The following is a 13569-nucleotide window of genomic DNA, read 5'->3' as shown; positions in this document are numbered from 1 at the left end:
CTTGATAAACTAGCAACTCAGCTAACCCATTAAGAATGTTTAAATAGCACATCTTTTCATGCCACAACATCAAAATTGTTTACAAGGTGAGTCCTCCTGTGGTACAACAGTACATATACCAAATAGAGGCACCCTCAACAGGTGAAGCCAGGGGCCTCTGATAGTGAGGAGTGCTATATACTGAGCTGCTTCCATGTTAGTTGACTGTTTCCTCTCAGCTAGTCAAAAAATAAGTGCTATATGAACTTTTACTTACCAGTAGGTCTTAATGTATTAAGAGCACTTACTGCTATGCTTGCCAAAAGGTACTTGTTTGAATAGGATAGTGCCTTCTGAATGAGTATACAGTAGTAGCTTTCTAAATACATTTTACAAATTCCATTAATGAAAATATACTCAGTTACTATGGTTACATCTACACAGGGATAACCCCCCTCCCCATGGCTGGCTGGCTCAGGCTCAGAGTGAAAGGTCCCAGAGCATAGGCTCCAGTCCAAGCCCAATTTTTAGCCCTATGAGTTCAAGTCCACTGACCTGAGCCAACTCCAGCCATGCTATTTTATCCTTGAGCAGATGTACCCTACATCTACAATACATTTGTTTACTGGTGATGGAGAAGATGAGTCAATGCACAGAAACTGGTGAGAAGGAGATTTTTTTTCTGCCTGATTCAAGTAGCTCGAAAACAGGTGTTTAACTCACATGCTACAAGATCCCTAACAGTGAACACAGTATTATCTATATATAAAAACAGCATATTTCATGCTCAATGGTATCAAAACAACCTATTTTTATTACTATCTCAGCAAAGTGTACATCTTTCACTTAATACATAGCTCAGGTAGAGTCTGACCTGACCTTGAAATTTATCCTACCCAATTACTGGTTTAAAAAAAAATTGTTCTGAAACTGAAAACAGACTGTCTTTTGTGGCATACACTAGCATGGATTAAAGTTATTTCATGTACAGTAGTTCATCTGAAAATATGTTCTAAGCACTGACTCAAAGTGTAGACAATGTAAAAGATGACCTCTAACAAGTGTCACACCTAGATAACATTTATTTTATCAAAGTGGATGGTTCAGGTTAGAACTCATGCATGCAAGTGGCTCCTGTCTTAATAAATAAAAACTTCCATTTCTCTTCTGTCATGTATGATTACACTCACTGAAAAAACTAAGGCAGAACCAAAGAGTCAACTAGGTAACAGACACTTTGTTCCCAATTCAACCAGAAAAAAATACAGCTCAACTCAGGTCTTGATGCACCCCACCCCCCAAAAAACATTTTTTAAACAAAAGGTTGTAAAAATAGAAAACCAAAATACAGAAAACATTCAGAGTTCTACACAATACAGAGTTATTCTACTCAATCATACATAGAACCAAAAAGTCTAAGTGTAAAACAGTCATTCTGACATGAATTTTCATTACTTGGGATATTTTGTATTCTCTATAAATACCAAATATTTGACAAATTAAAAAAGGTTGGTAACTTAGTCGCATATACCAAGTCATACTATGGTCTATGATGTCTTGTATAAGTACACAACTACTTACACATATTCAAAGAGCAGTTTGTGGGGAGAAGGATAGGAGAGAGATTCCACAATAGCTGGTTATAATAACCAAAGAATTTACCAAAAAACCCAGAAAGATACCAAATGATATCCTAAATAAATAGTTTGTTTTGATGAATATATACAAAGTTCCTGCTATGTTAGTTATCCAAGAATGGCATATCTGTGTCCATGGGGGCAGGAGCAAGTTCACATAAATAAAACAGTGTGGCTTCACTTGCTTCCGCCTCAGTCAGTGGCTCCAGCCGCACTAACTTGCTTTGAGTTGGTTCAGGGTCCAGGCTGCTTTCCAGAAGCTCATCCACTTCTAAGGGTTTGTCTAGGGAGGACATTGTTTCAGATGTGGAATTTCCACCCTCAACAGTTGCACCTGGACTCCCATCAAGGAATGCAAGGAGTGGAAAGGCAGTATATTGAATGAGCTGTTTATCTACAAGGGAAGAAAAATAATACTTCAGAAACTCACTATTAGTTTATATGCACAGTCCTAATTCCAAAAATGTTAGTGTACTTTTTACAAAGCAAACCACATTATAAAAAATTTTGAACAAAAATGGTTACTTTTTAAAAAAATTGGGCATACTATTGAAGTGTTGCAAGAAACAAAGTAAACAATGTATTGTTCAGATTTGTCGGAAACACCAACATTTAATCAGTTTTGTCTTTGCATCTGGTGCAATGCAAATTCTTCACAGTTAACATGACAAGAACCAAAATAGTTATCAGCATGAAGCAATCAAGCAGATAAGACCTGACTAAGCAGGATCTTTGTTTTAACAAGAACTTCACAATTTTTCCTCTTACATCTTTTCAGCTGAACAACTATGAAGCTCTTCCTGCAAAGAAAGCCATGCCATTCGCTGTACTAACCTGATTTGGGCTTAGAACTCTGTGTGTCCTGTGAAGCAGGCTGAGGTCCATTACTCTTTGTAGTTTCTATTCCTTTTGTCTCCAAATGAAAAAAGAAATTGAAGTCAAAACTTAATCTGAAACAGGCTTTAAAAAACCCAGTCTGCATAAGTAACAAAAAGGTAACAACTGACGAATCTTGACAAAGTCTAACTAACTATTAAAATAACCTGCACTAGCCTGTAAAAACATGATGTTACAACTGTATGGCAACTATTCATGTGGCTTAATGGATGCTGGTCTAGAAAATAACATGAAGTGAAACAGTGGTACCATCCAAGTAGGAACTGAGACAGATTAACATTTAGGGAGGATTACTGTTCTACAGTTAGACCTCAAATCGGAGGAGCATTAGCTTCTCTTCTTGGTTCTGCTATAGGCGCTAGTTTCACTTTCCTCATCTTTAAAAATGTTTCCCCTAGATACCATGGTGATGAGCATGGTATAAACTTTTATCCATCCACTCCTTCCCCCAATTTGTGCTGTTTTTCCCTTCCAGCTACAAAGCAGAATAGGAATAAGTTCAACTGTAGTTTTTGCATCCAAATTAGAGGTTTTATTAACAAAATATGAAAATGTTTGTTCACTTCAGTAATGGACACAGCTAAAGGACAAGTTGTTCACCAACCTCCAACTGTGGCCTTGGCTACACTTGCGAGTTACAGCGCAATAAAGCAGCCCACAGCGCTGTACCTCACTCTCTGTCCACACTGGCAAGGCACGTACAGCGCTGTATCTCCCTGGCTACAGCGCTGCAGGTACTCCACCTCCCCGAGAGGAATGAGAGATGCAGAGTAGTGGCTACAACTCCCTGGTGTCAGTGTGAACGAGGAGTTAACTTGCTGCACTGTGATAATCCCCTTATCAAGTGGCCACTCTTTTCATTGTTGCGATCTGTGGAAGTGCCGTTTCAAAGCTCCATGCCAGAGAGAAAAAGCAAACATTTTGCGGTTTGCTTTGAGTGAGTGAATGAGAAGCAGGGGGAGCGGGGGGGGGGGGGGGGGGGTCAGAACTTGCAAGGCAGCGTGCTGACACTCTCCCCACACTCCCTGTCACACTCCACCCCCCCCCCTTTTGAAAAGCACGTTGCAGCCACATGAATGCTCGGATAGCTGCCCATAATGCACCGCTCCCAATGCAGCTGCAAACGCTGCAAATGTGGCCACGCCAGTGCGCTGGCAGTGGTCAGCATGGACAGACTGCAGCGCTTTCCCTACTCAGCTGTACAAAGGTGGGTTTAACTCACAGCGCTGTACAGCTGCAAGTGTAGCATACCCTGTATTTGTATTTCTCGCTACTGTGGGCTTTGGAACTTACTTTTGTATTACTGATATGATCTGTGGGATTCATCTGCACGGAGCTTGTAAAAAGCTGAACAAGACAAAACACAGTTTTAAAATTCCAAATGTTGGTATATATTAAGTATAGGTCACTAAATATATGGGTGTAAATATTTTACTATACTTTATTAATTGTTTATATTATAGAATCTGAGCAGGACTGGGTCCCCTTTTAAAAGTTTGCCATTTTGTGCAAAACGTTTGCTAAGGAAAAGCCTAATTGTGGAGTAGAACTGCTATGTTTTGAGACTGCAGGGCACTGGTAACGCCCACACCATGGCAACGTCTGTACCATATCTAGCTCAGAACATTGCTGTATGTTAGTCCTCCAGTTTCAGAAACATCATATTCAGAAAAGTGTGAACTGCCAAACAGCTGACCAGTTAGAGAGGAATGATACAAAGGAATAATAAAAAGAACAGGAATACTTGTGGCATCTTAGAGACTAACAAATTTATTAGAGCATAAGCTTTCGTGAAATTTGTTAGTCTCTAAGGTGCCACAAGTACTCCTGTTCTTTTTGCAGTTACAGACTAACACAGCTGCTACTCTGAAAAGGAATAATAGGTAAGAGAACTAAGGACCGGTGGACTGAAACTGCAGTCACCTCATTCATTTGAATTATGAATGTGGCAAAAAAATTCCACTCTTCTCTACCCCGCTGCTTAACTTTGAAACTTTTCATTTGGAAATTAAACCTATGAACACTAACATAGAATTCACAATTGTACAACGTCTGCCTGGGCATGCATAGGTTTTTCCCTGAACAGCACACTTTTCAATATATACGGGCGGACACCAGCCACTAAAACTGGATCTCCAGTCACCTTATTCCCTTCTGTTTCCTCCTCTCCAAGTGTGTCATTTTCAGGCACAATTCGGAACCACTAGAATACATACTCAGTTCAAAATTTTGTGGCCCAGTATACACTTGGCCCTTGAGAGTCTGATAAAGACTCAGATCAGAGTCCCTGCTTCCCCATTTACGAAGCGGGTCCTAGAACAGTGGTTTTCAAGCTTTTTTTCTGGCAACCCAGTTGAAGAAAATTGTTGATGCCCACGACCCAACGGAGCTGGGGATGAGGGTTGGGTCAGGAGATTGGGGTGCAGGAGGGGGTCAGGGCTCTGGGCTGCAAGCTCTGGGGGTGGGTCCAGGGATGAGGGGGTTTGGGTGCAGGAAAGGGCTCCAGGTTGGGGGGGGGGGTGCTCAGGGCTGGGGCTGGGGATTGGGCCAAGGGCTTACCTCTGGCGGCTCCCGGTCAGCGGCGCAGCCAGCATGCAGTGGCAGGCTTCCTGCCTGTCCTGGCACCGCGAACCGCGCTGCGCCCCAGAAGCGGCCAGCAGGTCTGGCTCTTAGACGGAGGCACGCAAGTGGCTCCACGCAGCTCTTGCCTGCAAACACTGCCCCCCCAGCTCCCATTGGCCGGAGTCAGTGCTCAGGGCAAGGGCAGCGCATGAAGCTCTGTGGCCCTGCCTACGACCTGGACCTGCTGCTGGCCACTTCTGGGGTGCAGTGTGGGGTCAGAACAGGTAGGAACTACTAGTTTTTACTGGCCGGCTGCCAGGGTCCCTGGGTGCTGAGCAAGGTGATCCACTGCCTTGCATTCCACGACCCAGTATTGGGTTGCGACCCAAACTTTGAAAACCACTGTGCTAGAAAAATCTACCTCATGGATCAGGCCTGAAGCCAAACTTTTGTTCCCTTATCCACTTTTGGCCAACTTCATGGAAGTACACATGCAGTTCTAGTCAACAGCACCAGTTCTTCTACTAAACATACATAAATTGGTGTAGCAGTTAAAAGAGCAAGCACTTCAGGGGCATTTGAAGCACTACACCAGTACTGAAGCATGCACTACTCTGTGTTTCCTTCCTCCCCCACTCCCACTTTTTTTTTTTTTTTTTATAATATAAAAAGGGAACAAAATTAACTACCACATTTGTCCATGTGGCACAGCTAAAGAAATAAGCATCAGGAAATACAAGAGATTTCTACAGTAATATTAATTCTGCTATTTTGAAGACCGAACCTTTGCATAGTGGTTTCCTTGTTATAAAGACTGTGTGTTAACATTTTTAGTATGCAATATACAGGATGAGCAATAAGACTAAATTATAACTCTAGAAATGTTTGAGTCTTCTGATTTTAAATTTTATAATTGTGCAGGCTTTATAAAAAGGTGCATGAACTTTTTTGAATTAACATTTTAAATTAAGCTTTAAGATATCCTCTTGAGAAATGTGTATTTGCATCCTCAATGATCTTGTTCATTACAAAATAAAAAAAACAGAGGAAGTTACTAGAAATACATACATCAACCAGAAGATCTGGGTCTATGCTGAACTGTCGTCCTGACAGCATGGCTTGGAAGTCCTCTAAACTGCAATCAATACTGTCAAGATAATCCAATAGCTCAACTCTGGAAGATAGAAAAGAAAGAGGATTTTGTGTTCTGAAATAGCCATGACACTTCTACTGACAAGGTGAAAAAAAATCACCCGTTGGAATAGATATATGCAACAGTACCATCATCACTGCTTGTTTAAAACTGCACTGGCAAGTGCTGACAGGATATTTCTCTCTGCCTGGTGTCAAACAGTTAAGAATGTCTGACAGGATTGTCAATTTATACATCTGACATTCACAAATCAATTTTTTACATTGTGACAGCACAGGAAGGCAACAGGCTGTGACCCATTCGCAAAGCTGCTGTCTCCACAATAAAGAAGAGCAGAATTCACTTTCAGTTAATTAGAATTATTTTTAAAGCTGGAAGTAGATCCTTTTATATTACAAGGTAACAGTACAAAGTGTTTGCATATGGGGATTAAACGGAAGAATGCACAAATGATTCATAAGACAATTAAAAAAAAATTCCACCAGCAAGTGCTGATTGCAACTAACATTGTAAATAAGTTATTTCCTCTGCTATACAATATATATCCTAAAGACAAAATGTAGTAGCCTTTAGCTTGTTTTAACTTAAACCATTAAAAAAAAAAAACCATCACACCTTTAGAGTGCAATAATAAAGGTCTGTCAGAGGCTTTAAAGAAAAAAAAAAAAAAAAAAAACCACCATCCTTAAGGTGACCTTGCAGGGAGGGAGGGACTGATTTTGTGCCCTTGTTTGATTTTTTATGATACCTAAAGAGGGCCTGAAAGAGCAAAATACACATTACAAAGACGTTTCAAATTTAAGATTCAGATTGTGTCTATCTAGGCTGGAAGTCTATGACCAGAGAACCAGTAAAATACCCTCATCACAAAAGTAAAGAAAGTGCAAATATAGCATTTGTAAAAAGGGAATCTTAGACTAATAAACAAATAAAAATTTTAAAATGTCACCTATTTAACTGAAGTAACATTTTGGATAAAGGAAGTCTTTAATTTTAACAAATACCTCCACTGTTCAAATTAAGGTGCAAGAGGTAAATATTTTTAAGACCTCCCAAGAGCAGCCCTCCAGCAAAAACAGGGAAGACCAGGATTCCTGATATTTCTATGATCAAACACATGTAGGACAATATTTAAAAATATTGTTCAGAACTTCTTTATATATAGTATTCCGCATTTTCAGTTTTTAAACCCATTTTCACCAAGTTACTTTTTTTTTTTTTTTTTTTTTTTAATTAAAGGAGTTCAGGTTTTACTGATTAACACATGTATCAATCCAATCCACTCAATTCTCCCTCCCTCCAGTACTTATTTTTGTTAAACACTAATGCTTTACACGATTGTTATGTCCTACAGCTCTGAGATTGAAGCAGTTCTGCAGGGTAAAACACAGCACGCACACAGTGAAGGTCAGAAAAAAACAATGTTAATATTGTGCTAAGATGTTGCCTGCCTATTTCTTTGCTTCTATTTAGTGCGGCACGAAGTTTAAACCATCTATCCTCCACAGATAAAGAGAAGGTAAAAAAGGTAAACATGGGGTAAAAACACAAATATATGCCTGAATATCAACAAGAAAATCAGTGCTTAGAAATTTTCAAGAAGAGTAAAGATGGAAGGGAAGAGGATGCATTGTGCTGCAAGGACTACAGTACTGAGGTCAGGGTTCATGCTGACAGAATAAAGGAGCATGTTGAAAGCGAACGACAAGAAGCTTAAAGGAAGTGAGCGTCCGGATAAACAGTCAATATCAGGAGCTTTCACCAAGGCTTCCATGAAAGAGAAAAGAGACAGCACAATTATGTCAATGAATTTGTGCATGCTCTTTGTTTCACTGGACAACCGCTGTTAATTGCAGAGGGGCCTGCTGGTGACTATGTGACAATACTGTCCACAGCAGCAAAAACCCTTCCTAATGCAGACAACCTCACTCATAAGTATCTAAAAGAAAAATGACAATGCTTTAGTGTATAAACACATGGAATGAATTGATGGAAACGTGGTGTCTACATTGATTTTTGACAAGTCTGATGCTTTGGCCTATCCAATTCTTGGCCTTTTGTTTTTGTTTTTTTTTATTTCACTGACATGTTTGAAATGTACCAACAAATGTTGGAAAATGTGGCCACAATAAACACAGATTCTGCTTCCGACATGGCTAAGTTTGCATGGGAGATTAAACTCAATCGGAAACCGGAGCAGCTACGTATTACCTGTCCTGCTCATCTGACTACCGTTGTTCTGTCAGCAGCTACTGCTACAGAAGAAATGAAGGACGTGAAATCTTAGATCACTGGATTTGGGGCCATTTTCAAAAATGCGAACAAGCTGAAGACTTTGCTTTACATAGTGCGAAATGAGTGCAGAGCTGACTGCGGATTACCTACTCCTGCTGTGCCACATCGGTGAATGAGCTTGTACTTCACTGCTTGTCATGTAAATAATGTGTGAACTGTGCTAATGTGTCTCTAGATTATCCTGAGTTTGTTGGTTCTAAAGCAGACACACTGAAAAAACTGACAACCAAAATGACCACCAGATTCTAGAAGTGGGCTGTAGTCCACGAAAGCTTATGCTCTAATAAATTTGTTAGTCTCTAAGGTGCCACAAGTACTCCTGTTCTTCTTTTTGCGGATAGAGACTAACACGGCTGCTACTCTGACACCAGATTCTGTGCACCCAGGCAATGTTTGTTGTTGAAAACTTGGAATCACTGTGGAACACTCAGAAAACACTGGAGTTTTCTGCGACTACTGCCAACGTGTTTGCTAATACAGATGTTTACTAGATCCTGATGATCAAAATCTCAGCTGAATTGAGCACAAAAGCTGCAGGAGAAACATACGGTGAGAAAACCCTGCTGTTTCTGGAAATCCTTCTGATTCTGGAACCTGAGAAAAATAAAAAAAACAGTTCAAAGCCTTCACAGTACTCAGCGAGAACTGGGAGACGACCGTGGCCATAATTTGAACCCTGAAGTGTTTGGTGCCAAAGATTCTTTTTGGAATGTCATACAGGTGTTGCCCCCCCTTTCTCAAGGTTAATTTTGCAATAGACTACGACCATTATGCCAGAGAGTGTTCCAGCCATTTGCTTCTAAAGATGACATTTCAAATCTGAAAGGGGACTTTACTACTGACATAAATGTGCCTAACCCTGACAGTGTGAAACTGGATGTACTGGCTTTTTGGAAAAGTCATCAAGACACTTCCCAACTTCAGCAAAGTGGCACGGTAAGCTTTGAGTGTGCCCCCTGGATATATTGGTGAAGAGTGCTCATTTGCAAAGTTGGCCTACCTCCAAGACAGGAAGAGGCTCCACATGAGTGAGGATACTTCGAAGAAAATTATGCGAGCATACCTAACCCAGGATTTCTGGAAAAACTACTAGCTCTGAGAAAAGCAAAAAGCATCTTTGTACATAAAAAAAGTTTCAGTTATACTGTAGTAAAATGTGCATATTATGAAAGGTTTTTTTTGTTTTTCCCTTTCTCCAGATTTTTTTGTTATTGTTTTTAAAAAACAATTTCATCTCTGTTTTAATGTTTGGAAAATAAACACCCAAAATTCCTGGAGTGTTTTTAAAATCAAAAAACAAACAAACAAACCTGAAAAATGTGGAACACTATTTATATGCCATAAAGCAGCAAAAGAGCACAAACTTTGAAGAATCCATTGCAGGGCCTCTAAGAGTCTTTCAGTGAAAACAGTTAAAGAGGCAGCTGATATGAAGGTATCAACTTTAATTTAGTCAATTGTTTTAAAAGCATCAAAGCTACTCACTTTCCAAGAAGGTTGATGTTCTGTGAAATTACACCATTCTCACTGAGTATGGAATCCATCATTGAGACAGGGTCTTCTGCAGTTAGAGTTGACTGGTTGTTCAGTTGAACAGCACTAGACATGAGGGGGCTTGCACTGTCACTGACAGGACTGAGGGGATCACTGGCTGGGATAGTGATTGGTTCGATATTTTTATCCCCTTGAATTACAGGGATGTTGTCATCCTCATTATCATCTTCTACAATTACAATATCAGGAGAATGACTACAGCTGCAATACATAAAACAGACAATAAACGGGTTAAACTCTGAAGAGGCAACAACTACCTCCTTCAAAGTCCTGCTGTAAGGATTAAATAGCTGCAAAGCACTTTGAATATGTAAATAGTGGCTAACTCTTTAGTTAAGGGAGTCTAGATTTCCAGTTTAAGGCCCATTTTAACCTCTCACCATCTCCTCAAATTTTGATGGCAGTAACAAAAACATGTTTAAGATACAGTAAAAAGAATCAAGAAATTGGAAAAATGAAGATTAAGAAGCTAACAACCATCTTTAATCAAAAATACTTGGTTTTAAAGTTTCCCTGTTGTTTTACATTTTAATACAACTTTCTCAGCAAAGTAGGTTAGAAGGACAATTCCAAGCTTCACATTCAGATGAAGCTTGTTAGGGGACAGTTATAGGGCATTTTCCAGGGATTAAATACTTCAAAATCATTATGGAATCTTAATTCTTCTGGACTGGAACTAGAAAGGCTGAAGGTATCAGGCTAGACAAAGCCAGTTTTATTTTGAGTCATGCCTGTTTGCTACTATTTTCTGATTCTGGAGGATTAAGTTTTACAGGACCAGGAGAAAAACAAAACAAAAAAATACTGAGAGGAATGCCAGTAGGTGGTTATGAGAGAAGGTGGGTATTAAGAATGGGAACTGAAGGGGCTGGTGAAGAAAAGCCAATCTTGTCATGGCTGATGAGCTTAATTAGGCTCATTGGGCAGTTTAAGCATTTAAGTCTCACAGATGCAAGGGCTAATAGAATCCTGGGAAGTGTACTCTTCTCCCCTTTTACTGCATTCTGATGCTCTCCTGGCCCTATGCAAAGGATCCCAGAAATGAAAAAACCCTGCCCCACAATTCTCACAATGTCCTTCTAGCACCCACAACTCATTATTATGCAGCAGGTCACAGACAATGAAGCATCATTTCCCTCCATGATGCCAGGGAGAAAACACAACTTTCACAAGTGTTTAAAGTATTAAGGAAATGCCACACTTTTAAATGGGTATTTTTTTAAAAACTAATCTTCACTCTAAACTTACTGAATTTCTAATGCTCTTTTTAAATATATATAAAAAAATCTTATTGTTGTAGTTTAAACCCTTAAATTACTGATGTATACTCCCACTTAATGTCATTTTTCTGTGGGGAGTGAGGGGAGGAGTAAGCATCAATTTGCCAAAACCAAATCAGTGGTTTAAGTCTCAGACAACAAAATCTGGATTTCAAATCCATAAAGCATAAAATATACACTATTATGCAGTGTAAACCAAGGGTAACATTGGGAGACAATCCTTGAGCCAGAAGGACTGGGATGATCACCTGCTTGTACCTGAGAGTGTACTATAAACATAGGTGTGGACAACAGGTAACATATATAGCACAGAATTAAGGAGTAAAATGGGGAGAATGCACACAAGACTCCTCTTCAACTATAGAACTGAGAAGGCTGGAGGACTTCCAGTCTCTAAAAGAAATCAATGATGGTGGCGGCTTGCAGTCAGCAAAAAATGCCTGAAATGTTCAGAGGGCAACATTTACACTTGGCAGAGATAGCAGGACAGCTACCTTCAACAGCATAAAAAACATTAAACTAGGGGGGTTCCAAGCTTGTGCTAAGGAAGTAAAGACCAAGAAATGAGAATAGCATACAGATGGCACTTCTAGAAAAGTAGTATGTGCCCCAGTGATCCTTCATTTTTAAAATATTTTATTTTAGCTGAATTCTCATCCTAGCCACACTAAGCTACAACTGCTAAATTGTCCTGTGAAGCCAGGCCTGGAATGCAAAGGATTTGCATATGTATAGTAACTTTCAGTAACTTGCTTCCTTTACTGAAATTGAATTATACAAGATATATCTCAACTGTATTATGTAGATCTGAATTAGATTTTAAGGTTAGGATTTCCCTGTCTATACTGAACTGCTGAGTGCCTTCTGCACTCATACAAACATTTCTTACTTGGAAGAGTCTGACGTAGCATCCTCATTTGTTTCTGGAGTAATGGGAGCACTTTCTTCTTCACCCATAGTATTTTCTTCCTCACCAATATCATCAGTGACATCATAAATAATTATGTCATCTGAAATCTGCTCCCTCTGCTCCAGTCCCTCAGTTCTGCTGAGTGGTACCTGAGAATTATAAAAGCACAACTACTATAAAGAAAAAGAACCAAATTTCCAAACTAAAAATCAGACCCAAATATAACACTTCAATTAAGAGCCTTAACTGAATACCTAATTTTTAAAAAAAGTTCTAGATATCCTAGGAAAACCCTTAAGACACACGACACTTTTTCCACACAGATTTTTATTCATATTTTAATTATTTGGCATAAATAATTTTGTAACAGAACATTTAAACAATTAGGCATATAGCTGTAAATTTTGCTGAGTGATGAATTTATTTTGGGAAAGTAGTTAAAGATGATTATAACAGTTATAATCCAACCAAGGATCAGACAGTGTAAAACAAAATAAGCCAAAAACCTTGGAGAGTGATACAAAAATATATCAGCACTGTAAATCCACAAGAACAGTGTCACAACAAGAGCTGGAAATTTACACACACATTACAATGGAAACAGTTTAACTATGAATCCTAATCTGCCATGAAAGTAGTTCATTGGCATGCAGCTGCTATTCACTTCAGAACACTCTTCTCTCCCCCTTTTGCCTCACTTTTAGCTGATAAATACAGCACAACTACAGCCACTATAGGGCACTCCTGTTAATACTTGTTTACCTTTTTCCATCCCTCCAGTTGCCACATGAACAAATAATGTCCACTTCAAAATGAACTTACATGATGGTTTTTGTCAGCTGATTCTTTGACGATCTGCTGAAACATAGTGGACTTTGGAGGTCCATTGGTATTCAGAAGTAGTGGCCTAAATCAAAGGGGGGTGGGGGAGAGAAAGTCAGTTGCATGAACACTACTAAAGCATGAATAAGGTTTCTAAAGAGAAAAACAGCCCAGCAAAAGAAACCTGTATTAGCTGGTTAACATTTACAACATTCCTCCCCCCACCCCCTCAATTCTGTACTTACCGTTTGCGTTTTAGACTCACTAGCTGGTTATTCTGCACCAGAGTAACAATGAACTGTACAATCTACAAGACAAGGAAGATAAGTAAACACTACCATGCCAGGTTTTGTCAAAAAACAAAAACAAAACAAAAAACAATGGTAGCCCACAGCAGTACAAACTACAAAGTTTACCATACTTAGAATCACAGACTTAGGAGGGACTGCAAAGGTCACCTAGCCTAACCCCCTGCCAAGA

The 13569-nt window shown here is 39.5% G+C and overlaps 1 protein-coding gene across 20 annotated transcripts in view; it reads right to left on the bottom strand.

Annotated features, from left to right (window-relative positions):
- Positions 1-768: 768 nt before the first annotated feature.
- The window catches only part of HSF2 (heat shock transcription factor 2), a 39624-nt gene continuing 26823 nt past the window's right edge, over positions 769-13569 (bottom strand). For 7 of the 20 annotated variants that reach the window (XM_065588459.1, XM_005280176.4, XM_065588454.1 and 4 more), the window contains 8 exons: positions 13335-13396; positions 13090-13174; positions 12247-12416; positions 10009-10278; positions 6144-6249; positions 3807-3860; positions 2451-2529; positions 769-2010 (listed from right to left, as the gene is read on the bottom strand). In XM_065588459.1, coding sequence (XP_065444531.1) covers positions 1721-2010; positions 2451-2529; positions 3807-3860; positions 6144-6249; positions 10009-10278; positions 12247-12416; positions 13090-13174; positions 13335-13396 — 1116 coding nt within the window. In that variant the 3' untranslated portion in view covers positions 769-1720. Of the gene's footprint in view, positions 2011-2450; positions 2533-3806; positions 3861-6143; positions 6250-10008; positions 10279-12246; positions 12417-13089; positions 13175-13334; positions 13397-13569 lie in introns of all 20 variants that reach the window. The other 13 variants (XM_065588455.1, XM_042847811.2, XM_065588460.1 and 10 more) reach the window with 2 other exon arrangements.

Source organism: Chrysemys picta, chromosome 3, assembly GCF_011386835.1.
Source record: "Chrysemys picta bellii isolate R12L10 chromosome 3, ASM1138683v2, whole genome shotgun sequence".
Taxonomy (NCBI): Eukaryota; Metazoa; Chordata; order Testudines; family Emydidae; genus Chrysemys; species Chrysemys picta.
This window is presented reverse-complemented; position numbering and strand designations above follow the sequence as displayed.